Raw genomic sequence first — 18,512 nt, forward strand, 5'->3', positions numbered from 1 at the left:
TGCTGCACCTGAAGTGCATGTGTGCTTCGGTATCTCATTGCACCTCATGTTGTTCTTGAAAGAAATCTCAAACTGTTAGATGTTGTTACAGATTGAGTGACAACACCGGATTTAGAACAAGTATAAAAAATGTTATACATTTATTTACAATATAGTGGTTCATTGAAGGTTCACATTCCTGCACCCAAAATGACTTCAATCTTCAATCTTTCTCTCCCTACCACTACATCTGAGTACCACCTCCAGCCAAAGCTGAACTGTTACAGCCTTGCTGACTGCTTTGCTGCCTTCCCATAGATGAGTTTGATGGGCATCCTCTTTGGGGTTCTCTTCCCCTGATGTCTGGGTCAGTGGCAAAGGGGAGCTGAAGTGACTGGGCTCCTGTGGGGTGTCCTGAGTGGTCTGTCTGTCTGTCACTCCTCTTCCCTGTGGTGGTGCACAATGGCAACTCCCTAAACTCCTAAAGGAATGGGGGGCACCCACAGTGAGATCAAGGACCCTCGGCATCCTCTTGCCCGTCCAATGAATGATGAGCGATGGAGCGCATGTCCAACAGGTATTCTGCTGAACCACCCAATCCATGGAGACAGTTATATGCTTATAAGCCAAAGTCACAGCATGAACTAGAATGTCAGGAGACTCCTCGACCAGTCTCCACTAAATCTCTGGCTGCTCTGCCAGATATTTGTATGCTTGCTTTTGCAATTCACGAGCTGATGAAATTGTGAAGTCCAGAGACTCCAAGTGTAGTGAAGTTAGCAGGGCTCAGTTCTCCAGTCTTTGGCCATTTAATTTTCATGTAGCTTCAGGCCCATGCCATTGCTGTGCTCACCAGTTTGTGAGCCCAAGTTTACTCTAGGCACATTGCTGACTGAGGTGGATGTCTCTGTGCTAGTCAAGCTGTGCTGTCAGGGTCCAGGCATCATCACCTGCAGTGGTGTGCCTTGCAGAGCTGGGAAAGAGGGCTCTGTAGTCTCAAACTCTTGCTTGTTTATTCTAGTGGGTCTGCGATTGTGCTCCTGAGGCTGCAGAGAAAAACTTAAAGATATGCTCGTATTGTAAGGAGCCAGTTTTCCCAAAGATTGCAGTAAATCCTTGTGCTTGATATGCAGATCTGAGAGGCTGCTCAATAGATGACAAGGCATATCCAGTCCCACCGTCTGAATGAGCCTGCTGCCTATGCTGTCCTGCCAACTCAGCAGCCTGCTCCTTGAATGTGGTAGGACCTGGAGTTTGGGCTTGCCATCCCCTGTCTTGGAACACTGTCTCAAGTTCTCGTGCAAGTTCTCATCCTACTGAAGGGTAGAGGAATTGGGAAACAAAACAGTAGATACATGAACCAGGGTTTGCTTGCATTTATAGGTACAGAGCCAGATATGAAGCCCCAGAACTGAGATTTATCTCTCTGTGCTCCAAGTAGAAAGTGGTTTGGAGGAAATTGCGATTGAGTGGGTCCTGAATGAGAGATGGCCTGAGTGTGGGGAATCAGCTGGAGCTGGAAGGACCATCTCTGTGTGAACCATGGCAGATCTGTGAGAGGTAGTATCACTGATTTAGTCTCAGTCCAACCTCTGTAGATGCAACGAAGTGAGAGACACAGATTAGACATGATGCATGTAACATAGAGACAAAGAAGGTTGGAATAGGCCATTTGACCTCTCAAGCTTGCTCTGCCATTCACTATGATCATATCTCCCTCCTCCTTGAAAGCACACAATACTTTGCTTCAATCAGTTTCTGTTAGTGAATTCCACCGGATAACCACTCTCTACTTGGAGAAATTTCTCCTCATCTAAAAATACTAAAGTACTAAAAAGTTTGTTATTTATCCTTAAACAATGACCCCTGGTTCTAGAGTTCCCAACCACTGGGAACATCGTTCCTGCAACTAGTCCTGTTAGAATTTTATAGGTTTCCATGAGACACCCCGTCATTCGTCTTAAATCTACTGAATACAATCCTAACCGACTCAATCTCTCCTCATATGCCAGTTCTACCATCTCAGGAATCAATTTGATAAACTTTCGCTGCACTCCCTCTATAGCAAGAATATCCTTCCTCAGATAAGGAGACCAAAACTGTGCACAATATTCCACATGTGGCCTCACCAATGCCCTGTAAAATTGTAGCAAGACATCCTTGTTCCAGTATTCAAATCTTCTTGCTATGTAATAGAGGTGTTTGTCATCTACCTTACTGTGGTAGGACATCTTTTGTCATGTGCTTATGAGGCCACACCTGACATTTTGGGTTCAAGCCAGACTGGTTGAGGAGATTGTAAGATCAAGAGCTGTCTTCAAGCTTAGGTTTGCAAAATATTCTGTGTATTGCATGTTAACATTGTATACAGCTAGAGAGGTACTGTGAGTTTTACCAGGTTTTGAACTTATTATTATGTTGTTAAGAGACTGTTACTTACATGCGCATCTTGCTTCACGCTTACCTAACTCTTCTAACATTGTACTATTTATGCCATGTGGGAAGCTGTGTGACAGTGTTATGAAGTTGCTCTAGGTCCTAAAGGCCCTACAAAACAGAACGTAGACATAAAGGACGTGAGGAGTTCAGAATACTATGGTACTTATTCAATCTCACTGCAAGGAATCATACATGCTCTTGCAGTGCTGTTTCCAGTCAAGCCTCTTTGGTAATTGTGTGTTTATCACCTTGGCCACCTTTGCGCACACTGCCTTCATCAGGCAGGATGGCGTCTTGTTGCCTTCTCTATGGAATGGGATATCCTGGCATGCTCTCACGCCCTGCATCAGAAACACTATGGAATAGGCACATTTAGGGCTGACTTCTCCTTCAGTGTCATTTCCAGGCTTGTCTGAGGGCCAGGATGAAAGATTCACTGGTTCTAAGGTTCAGGGAAGGAAGTGCTGTCTGGGTACTTCTTAAATATGGCATATGAAAGGTGGAACCTGGAAGGTCCCAGCAGATGAGATAGGACTTCCTGCTTGCCTGCCAGCCAATAAAATTAGGAGAAAACAAGAACTGCAGATGCTAGAGTCTGAGATAACAAGGTGTGGAGCTGGAGGAACACAGCAGGCCAGGCAGCATCAGAGGAGCATGAAAGTTGACATTTTGGGTTGGTACCCTTATTCAGAAATATTTGAAGAATGGCCCTGACCCAAAACGTCAACTTTCCTACTCCTCTGATGCTGCCAGGCCTGCTGTTTTCTGAAGAGAATATATACCGTGTTTTCAAAAGAAAATGGAGTTGATGTCAGGTGATTTTTTTTTATTTTCTGTCAATATACATGGAAAAGGATGAGGCCCTGGAAGCTAGGATATGTACATAAGTATGTGGATGAGACATGAAAATGTAAATGACCTTTCAGGACATTCCATTGAGGAGGCATTAAAATGCAACAATCCTTTCCTGTGGTTTAGTGTTTTCCTTTATTCAAATATTTACAGAACCTCATTCACAATAAATTTAGCAGATCTATTGACTTTGAGGTGGATTCCAAACAATGGGCTAGAAAAGAATCCCGTTCTATCGGAAAGATATGTAAATGGATAAAAGTGAAAGCACCATTCTCAGTCAGTAGGCAAGGTGTCAGAAACCATTGTGAGGACTGTGAAAAATAATTAGTGATCAACTGATTGAAACCAGGCTTCTGATGAAGGATCCGAAGAGACGATGGTGAGAGCAGAAAGAAATGTCCCAAACTACTAATGGGACAGGACCTTCTGCTTAAAATTACTGGGAGGCCAAGAATTCTGGCTGACTGTTACTGACCTGTTTGTGGAACCAAACCTGGTTATTGCTGGGGGGAATGGACTAGTCCTGAACTTGAGCGAAACCAGAGAAAGTTATTAAACATTGAGTCGATACAGCGTGGAGCTGGAGGAACCAGCAGGTCAGGCGGCATCACAAGAGCAGGAAAGTCGATGTTTCAGGTCCTGATGAAGGGTCCCGACCCGAAACGTTGACTTTCCTGATTCTCTGATGCTGCCTGACCTGCTGTGTTCCTCCAGCTCCACACTGTATCGACTCTGACTTCTAGCATCTGCAGCTCTTGTTATCTTCTAGTTATTAAACATTTAGCCTCTTTAAAAAACCTTACGAGAAAATCTGTTGCCTCTGCCTTCACAGTTACAACACTTAGGGTTAAAACACTTTTCTTTAAAACACGTCTATTTTTGCTCAGTCAAGAGGTGGGAATGGGGCCTGATTCTACCATTTTCCCCCTGTCCATAATGCAGTTTGTGACTTTGCCTCCGCTCCCCCACTGTTAATGAACCCTAATACACTTGCAATGTCTTCAAGCTCCAAAGTTGTGCCCCAGCAAATGCTGCCAAACCACAAGACTTCCTCACCTTCAAGATCCGGCAAGATCACTCTCCACTTTAATGGTGCTGAACATATCTTCTATTACAATATCTTCCAGTTAATCTTGAGCAATTAAAGAGTTGTGTACAGTATGTTCTTAAAATTTTATATAGCATTTAATAATTCAAAGACAAATCTTTCACAGAACTTGGTTCTGCCTGAGTTTCTTTTCAGTTCCATCTCTGAATGAATTGGCACAAAATGTTGCATGCTGGATGCCTGTGCAAGTGGGCTTGTTGCCGAAATGATGGCTAATGTGTCTCTCATGATTGAATGAAAAGTAGCCTGCTTTCCTTCCTGGCTTCACCATGCAACTGTTATCATTTCTCATTCTCACCCACTCACCACAAAAAAATATTATAATGCTTCCGGCTAGACCTCTGGACTAGCTTTATCTCCTTTTAATGCACTTTATGCGCAGTCCATGGGTTGCAAATGGATTTCATCGTTGAGTCCATTTGCAATTCGATTTGTATGCAAGTTGGAACACAATGTAGGACAATATGAAATAGCTGTTCATAAGTAGGAGGAAGTGTTTGCATATCAGATCTCTAAAATGAATATGAATACACCCCTTTATGGGCTTGTGTTTCAAAGAACGAGCATTCATATGACAAATCTGTTAGAATTCTTTGAGGAGATAATGAGCAAGTTAGACAAAGAAGAGCCAGTGCATGTGATCTGTGCAGACTTTCAGAAGGCCTTTGATAAGGTGCTGAACAGGAGGCTGCTACATATGGTAAGAGCCCATGGTGTTAGGGGCAAGGTACTGACACAGACAGAGGATTGACTGACTGGCAGAAAACAGAGTTGAGATAAAGGGGTCTTTTTCAGGATGGCATCAGGAGACTAGTAGAGTTCTGCATGGATCAGTGTTGGGATCACAACTATTTACATTATGCACTAACGATCTGGATAAAGGAAATTAGGGCATTGTTGCAAGTTTGCAGATGACACAAATGTAGGTGGAGGGTCAGGTAGTATTGAGGAAGTGTGGAGGTGCAGAAGACCTGGACAGGCTAGGTGAGTGTGTGCAAAGAAGTGGCAGATAGAATATAATGTGGGAAAATGTGAGGTTATGCATTTTGATCGGGAGATTAGAGATGTAGTCTATTTTCTAAATAGGGAAAGGATTGTCGAAATCTCAAGCGCAGAAGGTACTGATACTTGGGAGTCACAGGCAGGTTCAGGTGGCAGTTACGAAGGCAAGTGCAATGTTATCATTCATTTCCAGAGGGCTGGAATACAAGTACAGCAATATATTGCTGAAGCTGTATAAGGCTTTGGTCAGAGCACATTTGAAATGTTGTGAGCAGTTTTGGGCCCTGTATCGAAAGAAAAATGTTTGGCTTTGGAGGAGGTCCAGAGGAGATTTACAAGAATGATTCTGAGCAAGAAGGGCTTGTCATATGAAGATTAGTTGGGAACTCTGGGTCTGTACTTGATGGAGTTTAGACGGGTGAAGTGTGGGGTGGGTGGGGGTTGCGGTTGAGGGGTGGAATCTGATTGCAACTTACAGAATGCTTAGAGGCCTGAATAGAATGGACATGGAGAAGATGCTTTCACCAGTAGGAGAGACACCAGTGGGCACAGCCACAGAGTGAAAAGATGACCCTTTAGAACTGAGATTCTTCAGCAGAGGGTGGTTAATTTGTGGAACATATTGCTGCAGAGGGCTGTGGAGGCCAAGTCATTGAGTGTATTTAAGAGAGAGATGCGTTATTGATTGGTAAGGGGAACAAGGATACAGGGAGAAGGCAGGAGAATGGGGTTGAGAAACATATCAGCCATAATTGAATGACAGAGTAGACTCGATGGGCTGAGTGTCATAATCACTCCTATACTTCATGGCCTTAGATTTCATAAATCGGGGATCCCCGGATCTATCTTTTGTAGGAGTGCAGAGTGCACTTTGAAGCGATGAAGCCCAACACTACATGAACACTAAGAATGCAGCAAACACTTGAAGATTTTTCTTGGGTTGGGTCTCTACATGATGTTTTGTCAGTGCTAAGCCCTTTGTAAAATTAATTTGAAGTAGTTTTTATGCTTAGTTGAAAACTATAGCCGTGAGCAGCTAAAATAACAAAAGTAGGCATTCCAGCAATATTGTATCACCTTGAAATTCTGGTCAGATCTTTTGGGTGAACCTGTATACGTTGACATGGGACACATAATGCAGGGAGGTGCCTGTTCAATTTACTGTGCTTTGGGTTCCACTTTGAGATGGGGGTGAGAAAATTTGCATGCAAAGTGTTAATTGAGTCTGTAATCTTTGGAAACTGGAACAGGTTAAAAGAAAGAGATTGAATTGCATCATTTGTCATTGAATATGCATTTACTCTGTGTTTGGGAAGCATTCCAAAACTGTCCACTTAAATTTTAAATACCCACCTGAAGTTCTAGCAATGCTTGATTTCAGGATTGTCTGTCCTTTGTCCCCAGCTTTGCTAAATGATGAGGCACAAGCCTTTTCTTATTTAATCAACTCCTGTTCCAGCAGGAATTTGACAGACTGCTAAAGGACTAAGGACATGATTTAGTTTGATTCTGCTCCCAGTCACTGAGATTGCAGCATATTTATGAAAGAGACCCTGTGGGACTTAATTTTGTTTACTACCTCACCTTTTTCTAATGATTCCTTGACTAAATCCCACTTTCACTCACAAGTTTTAATGCATAAAACTCTTCTCTATTTAGCACCATTGAATTCTCAAGAATGCCTAATTCTCTGCTCAAGTCTTTTGACACCAACACTGAACTTTTGGCACACAGTTCAATCTTTATCTTTTGTCCTCTTGGTTCCCACTAACTTCTCTGTAGCTGCATTGTCCTTTACATCCTCCCCTACAAATTCATGGTGAATCCTCCCAAACTTCAAACCTGCTTAACTCTCCTACTCTTTTCAGTTGCATGCATTCCTTCTTTAAGCTTCCTGAAGTTCAGCTCAACATCATTTTCCACGTGCCTTACAGCATATATTTAGAGAAAAAAAGTACGGGAAAACAATGGGAGCCTTTAAGCTCAATTTGGCATGTTTTTCTGCTTATATTGTAGGTTCAGACCTTGTGTGCACTGAGTTCCCGATTTTTCTGTCCTCCCGATAACTACATAATTTAGCCTGATGTTATCTCTGCCTTCTGGCTGCCTGTAGGAGCTTTCCAATCCTTCTGTTTGTGTTTCTTTGGCTTGATATTTCATTAGGCTGAGTATATAATTCTGTTTTGCATTGTAAGATATTTCCAAAAAATAATGAATTGGCATCAGGTCATTGAAGTTACTGCGTACTTGCAGTGTGTTTAAAAATAAGTCAGAAAACTACCTGAGTCCTTACAGGAACCTTGAATTTTTCCATGTAATTTCTTCTGCTCCAATGTAGAAATTCACACCTTCAACATACTTGGGACTGATTTTATCATGCTGCTGTTATTGTGATAATATCAAATATTCTAAAGACACACTTGCTCCACTTGTGTCTAGCTTCAAATTTACCTCGGCTCATTCAAATTTTATATGGAAAGGTACAATATGGTATCTTTTTTGTATCCCATCTGCCCATGACCATATCTATTGAAATGATTTTAGAAGTTTCTCCCAGCCAATAGAAAGTAAACAACTATATTTCTGCTTTCACCTTTTGATCCAAAGTTGAAAGTATCTTGATGCTCACTATTTGTAGTCTAGTAAATTTTACACTGCAAATAAATTAAATAAACTTTGTTTCTGCTATTCTTATCTCCTAGGAATAATGCTGTTATCCATTTTATTGTATTGTTCTTGTTGAATAGCTTGTATTGTTTTCTGAATTGTATGCAATAGAAAAAAACATCAATATTTTAAAAAAAAATTGGATGTATATCATTTCTCACTTTGTGTTGTGAAAACGAAGACCATTGGTTTCAATCTTGAAAAGTGCCCAGCTTACCTCAAAGAATCTCAGAATTACAGAATCTTAGGAATGTTACAGAGCACAAGGATGCCTCCCGTGCCTGGACTGGTTCAATTCCTTAGCACTAGTTACCTGTCTTTTCCCTATATCCTTGCATACCATTCTATCCAAGTAACCATCCAAAGCCCTCTTGAATGCTTTAATTGAACCGGTCTCCTCCACATTTCCAGGAATGCGTTACGTCAGACAAAGGTTTGAACAGCAGGTGACATTGGGGTGTTTCCTTGGTGCGACAAAGCATTCAAAGTATTCACCACCAACAGGATGTGGCCATCAGCCACAAAAGATGTTCTACCTATTGCTTGAATGAAAAATGTGCTTTTATGAATTTCACTGCCAGTGCAAGGCTCGGTATGAAGGCTGTACGTCCCAAAGACTGGTGGATCATATCAAATAGCATGTTGGTTTGGCTGTTGGCAGCAGGAAGTTTCGTGAATCACGAGGAACATTGTGATAGACTTCAAGAGGCCATGGAAAGACTGGTGAAATAGATAGGTACATGGTGAGGTGTCAGGAGAAACACTGCATTAGGAAGAATCCACAGGGGCAATATAAAATAAGAGACAAGAAGAGAATCTATTTCCTCTTCCACATTCAGTATCATTATCATTGCTGGAAATAGCCTAATATCTACATTCTGGGAGTTACCATTGATCAGAAAAGGATCTGGACCAGTCATACAAATACTGTGGCTACAAAAGCAGGTCAGTGACTAGGAAATTTGTCACAATTAACTTACCTCCTGTCTCCGCAGAGCCTGTCCGCCATGTACAGGGTGCAAGACCGGAATAAGATGGAATACCCTGTGCTTATCTGAATAACAGTGATTCCAATATCACTCAAGAAGCTCAAAACCATCCAGGACAAAGAAGCCTGCTTGATTGGCACCATATCCAGCACCTTCAATGTTCACTCACTTCACCTCTATATAGAGTAGCAGCTGTGTGTACCATCTTCAAGATGGACTACAGTAACTTGTCAGGGCTCCTCCAACATCTTCTCCAGCATCTTCAAAACTTATGAACACTACCATCTAGAAGGGGAAGGGCAGCAGAAGAAGGGTCTAGACCCAAAACGTCAGTTTTTCTGCTCTCTGATGCTGCTTAGCCTGCTGTGTTCATCTAGCTCTACACCATGTTATCTCAGATTCTCCAGCATCGGCAGTTCCTACTACCTCAGCCTATCCAACCTATTTTTATAACTCAAACTTCCATTCCTGACAACATCTCGGTAAATCTTTTCTGAACCTTCTCCCAATTTAATAATATCCTTCCTATAACAATGACTAGAACTGCACACAGTACTCTAGAAGAGGCCTCACCAATGTCTTGTAAAACCTCAACAAGACATCCCAACTCCTATACTCAAAAGGTGTGAGCAATGAGGGCAAGCCTTCTTAACCACTCTGCCTATGTGTGATGCAAATTTCAAAGAATTCAAAGAACTCCTAGGTCTCTGTGTTCTCTAACACTACCCGGGGCTCTACTATTAATTGTGTAAGTCCTGCCCTTGTAGTTTTACCAAAATGCAATACCCTGGATTTATCCAAATTAAACTGCATCTGCCCTCCTCAGCCCATTGACCTAATTGATCAAGATCTTTTTGTAACCTTAGATAACTTTCTTCACTGTGCACAAACCACCAATTTTGGTGTAATCTGCAAAATTACAAAATCCTGAACCTCGCTTCCAGGAGCACTGTGGCTATGCCTATTCCCCAAGGGCTTCAGCAGTTTAAGAAGACAATTTACCATCACTTTCTCCCAGGTAATTAGCGATGTGCATAAATGCTGGCCTAGCTAGTGATGGCTCACATTGCATAAATGAAGAAAAGAAGCAAGACGTGAGAAGAAATACTAAACAGATTTACAAAAATGATACCAGAAATGAGAACCTTGAGTGACAGGCTCAATTGGAGAAACTGCGGCTGTTCTCTTTAAGAAAGAGAAAATTTGAAAGGAGATTTGTTAGGCAGATTCAAAATCATGAGGAGTCTGGACAGAGCAGATGGGGAGAAACTGCACCGTTTTAGATGTGTTGAGACCTATAAAAAGTCATGATGTGGAGGTGCCGGAGTTAGACTAGGGTGAAATCACACGACACCAGGTTACTGTCCAACAGGTTTGTTTGAAAACACAAGCTTTTGGGGCTTCGCTCCTTCATCAGGTGTTAGTCAATTTAAGGTCAGGACGCAAAGAAGCAAAGATATTCAGTATCTTTTCATATACATTTTCTTGATTTATGTCACAAAAACAGAAATTACTGGAAAAGCTCAGCAGGTCTGGCAGCATCTGTGAAGAGAAATGAGTGTTAATATTTTGGGTCTGGTGAGCCTTCCTCAGAACTGAGAGTAGCTAGGAAATGGTCAGTTTTTGTGCAGAAGGTAGCGTGGGGGAGGGGATAAGGAGTAAACCGTCAGTGGGGATAGAGCCCAAAGAGACAGAAGAACAATAACGATCTAGCTAGGAGGGTAGATAACTATTAATGGAGACTGTTAGTGGCTGATAATGGGTTGTGTGTAATAGCAGACTATAATCACAAGGCCTGGTGTGTGGGGGTGGGGCTGGGACACAGGAGAGTTCAAGCCCTAAAATTATTGAACTCAGTATAGAGTCCAGAAGGCTGCAGGGTCCCCAAGCGGAAAATGAGGTGCTGTTCTTCAAGCTTATGCTGAGTTTCCCTGGAGCCCTACAGCAAGCCTGAGACATGATTATTGGCTGGGGAACAGGGTGGTGTGGTGAAGTGACAGGCAAATGGAAGGTCAGGGTCATTTTTGCAGACAGAATGTAGGTGTTTCCCCAATCTAGAGAAGATCACACTGTGAGCAGTGAATACAGTAGACTAGATTGTGAGAAGTGCAGGTAAAGCGCCGCTTCACCTGGAAAGTATGTTTGGACCCTTGGATACTGAGGAGGGAGGAAGTAAATGAGCAGGTGTTGCACCTTCTGCGATTGCTGGGGAAGGTGCCTTGGGGCTGTGGGGTGTTGTTGGGAGTGAAGTAAGAGTAGACCAGGGTGTCCTGGAGGGAACGGTCCCTGTGAAAGGCAGACAAGGGAGGGGAGGGGAATATGTGTCAGGTGGTGACATCTTGCTGGAGGTGGTGGATCCTCTGGATGTGGATGCTGGTGGGATGGTAGTTAAGATCAAGGGGAACCCTGTCGCTGTTGCGGGAGGGAAGAGAGAGAGTGAGGGCAGAAGTGTGGGTCGGACCCAGTTGAGGGTGGTGCTGGGGTATCCTTGGTTGAGGAAGAAGGTGACATTGCAGATGTTCCCTTGTCGAAGTTGTCATCATCAGAACATACGCAATGGAGACCGAGGAACTGGAAGAATGGAATAGTCTTTATTGGAAGCAGGTTGCGAAGATGTACAGTCCAGGTAACTGTGGAAGTTGCTGGGTTTATAGTGGATATTAGTGGCCAGTCTATTTCCAGAAATAGAAACAGAGATGTCGAGGAAGGAAAAGGAGGAGACTGAGATGGACCAGGTGAAAGTGAGGGCAGGATGGAGATTGGAAGCAAAATTGATAAACCTTTCCAATTCCGGATGTGAGAGGGAAGCAGCACCGATGATATCATCGATATATCAAAGAAAGAGCTATGGGTGGGAGCCAGAGTAGGACTGAAACAAGGAATGTTCGACGTACCTCACAAAGAGATAGGCATAACTGGGGCCCATGCGGGCCCTGATTAATGATTTATGTACCTGGACCTTCACTGTTTCCAGCATATAACCATTGTGATAAGAGGTTTGAAATTTAGATCTCTATCAATTTCAATTACTTTTAGGGTTTGGATTTTAAACTAGTGACATATGCACATTGGCTCATTTTTGGAAAGAGTTTAAAAATTAATTAGGTCAGTCCTTGTGGAATTGTGACTTTAAAACTAGCATGTATCACAGAGATCAAGTGCTTGCAAAGACCCCTTGAGTCAAAGTTTGATTATCTTGGAAGTTTGTTTCTAATGTGAGGCTGTATGACGAGAGAGACAAAACATTAAGTCATTCACTCTAGCAGAATCTAAATGAGCAAGTTTTAAAATTTGAATTCAAATCCTTTTAGGTTCAGTTTGAAGGAGGCTATACTGAAGTTATATGCAAAAGGAGATTGTTCAGAGGAGCTAAGGGAATACGTTGCCTCTAAGAGTTTCAGTTTGTGAAAACTTGCAGACCAACAGTGCTTGGTTAGTACACCTCAGATTACTAAAAGACTGAGAAAGTTTAAGCTCTAAATTGTGTGAATATTCAAGGAAGAAACTTCACTGCTCACGTGACAGGAAATGTGAAGTCAAACCTACAGATCTGATAGGAAAGAAAATTTCTTTGGATTTTGAATTATATGTAATTGGGGAGTAGATGGGATTCCACAGGCTCACCACTCTCTGGGTGAAGGAGTTACTTGTCATCTCAGTTCTAAATTATCTACCCTGTATCCTAAGTGTGTAACCCCTGGTTCTGGACTCCCTAGTCATCAGGAATATCCCTCCAATGTATATCTGATCCACTTCTGTAAGAATAGATTTCTATAAGAACCCCCACATTCATCTAAACTCCAGTGAATATGTTCCATATATTCCTAACTGATCAAGTCTCTTTTCATATGTCAGTCCTTCTATCCCAGCAAATAGTATTTGTTGCACTTCCTGCACAGCTTGAACATTCTTCCACCGTTAAGGAGACCAAAATTGCACACAATATACTGGGTGTGGTCTCACTAAAGCACTGTACAGTTGCACCATGACATCCCTGTTCCTGCACCTGAATCCTGTCACTTAACAGGCCAATGTTTCATTTGCCTTCTTCACTGCCAGCTGCATCAGCATGCTTACTTTAAATGACTGGTGTACAAGGACACCCTGATCTCGGTACATCTCTCCCTTTTCCAGTTTATCACCATGCAGATCATCTTCCTCCCTGTTTTCGCTACCAAAGTGGATAACTTCATATTTATCCACGTTATACTTCATCTACCATACATAAGCCCACTCACTCAACTTGTCCAAGTCACACTGAAGCATCTCTGCATCCTCCTCACAATTTACCTTCCCACTCAGGTTTGTGTCATTTGTGAACTTTAAGATACTATGTTTAGTTTCCTCATCTAAATTATTTAAATATATTATGAATAGTTGGGACTCGAGCACTGATCCTGACAGTAACCCATTAGTCCCTGACTGCCACCAAGGAAAAAAAAACCTGTTTGTTTCTTTCTTTCCTGTCTGCCAACCAATTCTCTATCCATGTCCATACACTACCATAACCCCCATTCCTGGCTGATCTATCAGTGTTTCGAACTTCCCTTTCCCATGTAGCTACCCCACTTCCCCTAACCAAAAACCTTTGATTCCCTTGTCTAGCAAGAATCCATCTAGCTCTGACTTCATGTAAAATGTAAAAAGTTGAGACTCCAACAGACCCCTGTTGGACTCCACTTTCCCCATTCTACTAAAGACCCAGTTATGTATTTCCTGTTTCCTGCTCAGCAGCTAATTTTCTGTTCATGCTTATCCCAACTATCACAGAATCACAGAATCCTTACAGTGTGGAAACAGGCCCTGCGGCCTAACAAGTCCACACCGACCCTCAGAGCATCCCAGACCCATCCCCACCTAATCTACACAACTCTGAACACTGCCCTTCACTGAACACTTATTTTCTGCAGTAACCTTTGGTACGGCATTGTGTCAAGCACTTTTGGAAATTTATGTACAGTATGTCTATGGGCTCCCTCTTATCTGCAGCACCTGTTACTTCTACTAAATCATTTAAACATGATTTCCCTTTGATGAAACCAAAGCACCTTTGATGCTTCCTGATTACGTTGAGTTTTCCTAGATGGGCAGTTATTACTTTCCCATTGATCGGTTTTAATACCTTTTCCACAACAGGTGTAAAGCTAACTAACCTATCTTTTTTGTTTGCTGCCTCCATCCCTTCTTGAACAGAGAGGTTATATTTGCTACTTTCTAGTCTGACGGTACCTTTCTGGAATTGAAGGAATATTGAAAAGTCCGCGCTAACACATTTGCAAGTTCATTAATAACCTGTTTTATGATGTAGTATGAAGCCATCAAAACCCAGGGACTTATCGGCTCGCAGCTCTATCAGTTTGCTTAGTACCACTTGCTTTGTGATTGTAATTTTGCTAAATTCCTTCTCTGTCTTCCATGCCTGATTTAAAGCTTTTACTGGGACTTTTTTTGTATTGCCTGTAGTGAACGCAGAAGGAAAATATTTGAAACAAAAACAGAAATTGCTGGAAAATCTAATTAGGCCTGGCAGCATCTATGGAGAGAAATCAGAGTTAACGTTTTGGGTCCAGTGACCCTTCTTCAGAAGTATCTGTTCATTTCATCTGCCATTTCCCTATTATCTACTATTAACTCCCCATTCACACTCTCCAGAGGACCAACATTTACTTTTTTTCCTTTCTAAAGACCTGTAGAAACTCTCGCTTTCTGTTTTTACATTCCTAGCTAGTTTTGTCACATTTCTAATTTCTTTCTCCTGGCTTACATTTTAGTTGTTGTCTGCCATTTTTCATATTCTCACTAATCATTTGAGCTGCCACTCATCATTGTGTATTTACCTGTGCAAAAAAAAATTAAATTCTAATTTCTCAGGCATGTCCCTACCTTCTACAAATTCATGCTGGCTTTCTCTGATCAGCTAAAGAATTTCAAAGTGTTCAGTCACCCTATCCTCAATTATAGACTTGAATAATTTACTGACAGCAGATGTCAAAATAATTGGTCTATAATTCCCTAGTTCCCCTTTTATTACCCTTTTTAAGTAGCAGACTGACAGGCTCAATTTTCCAATTTAAACAAACAGATCCCAAATTGAGACAACTTTGGAAGATTATAATTAGGGCATTGTAATATTCTTGCCTACTTCCTTTAAAGCTGCGTGATGTAAACTACCCTCGACCTCAACCTTTCATTTCTTCATTACTGCTATTTTCCTTAATATTAACTTTGTTGAATCCCTGTTCTCGTTTAATACTAGCATCCTTGGGATGTTTAACAGTCTTCCTGTACTGGCGCAAAGTAATTTTTCAGCATTTTCATCGTTTCCTTTTCGTCATTGACATATCACTGTTAGCAATTTGCATTGCTCCAGATCATCCCCCTTTTCCTAATGCAACCATTTCTTTTGTTTCGACATCTGTTTCTTTTCATACTCCCTTTTCATTGAATAGAGTCCCTACAGTGCGGAAGGAGGCCATTTGGTCCATTGAGTCCGCACTCGCCCTTCCAGACCCAGTTCCCCTACCTTATCCCTGTAGCCCCACATTTACCATGGCTAATCCATCCAGCCTGCACATTCCTGGACACAATAGGGCAATTTACCAAAGCCAATCCACCCAACCTGCACATTTTGGACTGTGGGAGGAAGCTAGAGCACCAAGCAGAAACTCACGCAGACACCAGGATTTACCTCTTGTACATAGCTAACATTTTAGGACAAGTAGAATTCTTGTTTCTTGCAGTATTAACTGGATCTGTATCACAAATTGTTTTTGAAAAGGTCTTGCAGATATTCTGTCATTTTACTTATTAACAGATCGCCCACTCACTGTCTCATTCCACTGATGTCAGCCATACCTAAATGTACAATCCTGATATGGTCCATTGTTAACTCTGTTTAAGTGAATTGGTTTTGAGTGAATTATAATCAGGCTTTTCAGCAAATTGCATTTCTTCCTTATGAGCTTTGTGCTGAACTTGATCATCTTGTGATCACTTTTAGTTTCTTGTTTACACATCATTAAGGTGCTAACTAAATGTGATTTATTACCCATTAGTAAATCGAATAGTGTGTGCCCTCTTATTGATTCTAGGATTTACTACTGTAGAAAACGATCCCTAGTGCACCTAAGAAATTCACCACTATTCTGACTTGTGCTTAGCTGCTATCCCAAGCTAGAATGCTTGCAGATTGTTCTCCAAGCCTAACCTTCTTGACCTACATTAGTTGCTGTTCCTCCAATTTTGATACCTTTTCTTTGTGTGTAAATCTGGGAAGGGCTTAACAAATAGTGGTGCAAGAAGGTAAATTGTGAAAATTATGAAAACCCTCTGACAATAGGGTATAAATGAATCTACACATTTATCCTCAGGATCAATTTGCAAGATATTTTTTGTATGAAGCCATTGAAATATTTGATGTGTGTATGGACTTGTAGAAAACATTTGATAAAGTTACACATAATAGACCTGTTAGCAAAATGAAAGCCTACTGGATCAAAGACAGCAAGAATGTGAAATTTTTGAAGAGGCTGGAGTTGGGATCACTTCTCTTTTTAAAATATATTAATGAACTAGACTTGGATATGCAAGGCCATGATTTCAATGTTTGCACTTGGGATACTGTACGTGGAAATGTAATAATGGGATGGATGTTAGGAGACTTTGGGAGGGCATAGACAACTGGTAAAATAGGGTTAAGATTAGGGTCATAGTCCAGGCAGCTGAAATTTAACACAGTATACAAGTGAAGAGTTACATTTTGGAAAGAAGAATGAGGAGAATAGTATATAAATACATAGTGCAATTTTAAAAAAGGTATAGAAACAAAGAGGCCTGGGGTGAATGTTCAGAAATTCTTGAACATGGCAAGACAACATGAGGAAGCAGTTAAAATGCTTGTGGAATCTTTGGCTTTACAAGTTGAGGCAAATGGAATATGAAAGCAAGAAAGCAATGCTAAACCTTTTATAAAAATTGGCCAGACCTCATCTGGACACCAGTTTATTAATACAGAATTAATACCAATTAATAATTCTGGACACCGTACTTTAGGACTGATGTTCAGCCTTTAGAGTAGGTGCAGAAAAAAAATGACTACAATTGTATTTCAGGGATCAGGAACTTTAGTTATGTGGAGGTATTGGAATAGCTAGCTGTTCTCCTAAGAGCAATATGTGTTTAAGAGGAAATTTGATTGAGGTATTCAGATGATCAATGTTTTTGATAAAATGAAGGAGGAGAAATTGTTTTAGTGTGGAAAAGGGTGGGTAATCAGAAAACACAGACTTTACTTAATTGGTTAAAAAGAATAAAAGCCAACATAAGGAAAACTTTTTTAACACAGCCAGTTATGATCTAGAATGCAGTGGCCAAAAGGATGGTGGAAGCAAAGGTGCTAAGTCTTAAAATGTAATTGGATAAACATTTGAGGGAAAAAAATTTACAGGGCTAAGGGGAAAGAACAGGGAAATAGGATTTAACTGATCATAGGAGCCTGAAAGGCCTCTTTGCATTGTAGTATAATTCTAAATTTTCTGTTAGAAAAGAGGGACAGAAATGAATGAATTAAGTTATTAACTTTGATATGCTCCTTTAAATTACACTTGCTTTATCTTCCAGGCCAAATACAAAGAAGACTTCGAAAAGAACCGGGGAAGAGGATTTAGCATTGTTACTGACACTCCCGAACTGCAAAGATTAAAAAGAACTCAAGAGCAAATCAGTAATGTATGTAATGTTCTATGTGAGAACATGCATGAGGACAGTTTTTATTTCTTGTTTTGTTCATAAATTGTGGACAATGAAAATGGAACTGCTGTGTTAGGAGAGAATGATTGTGCGTGGGTGTGGTGAAAATAGAATGCCTGGGTATAGAATGTGGAGTGAAATGGGAAGTCTGGATGATTTTCCCCCAAATCACCTCATTTTGTTTTTGTTGAAATATATAATTTGCCCCACAAGAAACAAATGTGTTAATGTGTTCTCAGAAAGTGGGAATCATTTTATTTCACATAGATTCTGGAAGTGCACGTGAGGCTGTGTGAATGCTTGTGACATACACATGGACATGCACAAAAACACACCATGCATCATATGAATGTGACCATCACAACTTGATTCAAATCAGAAAATGTTTAAAACTGCAATAATCATGCCTTTCTTTCAAAAGTTGTATTTACTTGTTTTCCCATCTCTTAATCTCTGAAGGTCTGTGCAGACTGAGGGGATGTTAGGCTTTCTTGATCTTCTACTACCTGAATTAATTCAAGTTCAATACATCTTATGTTAAGTAAAGGTACCGATACAAAATCTGTTCCTCTGTCTGTGCATTGTCTGTTGAAGACCACATGAATCATAGGAAATTTATTTCACCGAATTTTACTTTTAAGTAATATATTTGTCTTTTTGAAAAAAAATGCTAAATTTCTGTTGAACTATTTTACTTCCAAATTAAAAGAAGTGTTAAGATCAGA

At 41.0% G+C, this 18,512-nt stretch overlaps 1 protein-coding gene across 1 annotated transcript in view; it reads left to right on the forward strand.

The window, feature by feature from the left end:
* Positions 1-18,512, forward strand: part of LOC109916142 (LIM zinc-binding domain-containing Nebulette-like) — a 266,201-nt gene that overhangs the window by 140,715 nt on the left and 106,974 nt on the right. The window contains exon 4 of the mRNA XM_020515853.2: positions 17,659-17,766. Within this exon, the coding sequence (XP_020371442.1) occupies positions 17,659-17,766 (108 nt within the window). The remainder of the gene's footprint in view (positions 1-17,658; positions 17,767-18,512) is intronic.

This window comes from Rhincodon typus, chromosome 2 (assembly GCF_021869965.1).
Source record: "Rhincodon typus isolate 14 chromosome 2, sRhiTyp1.1, whole genome shotgun sequence".
In the NCBI taxonomy this organism is placed as follows: domain Eukaryota; kingdom Metazoa; phylum Chordata; class Chondrichthyes; order Orectolobiformes; family Rhincodontidae; genus Rhincodon; species Rhincodon typus.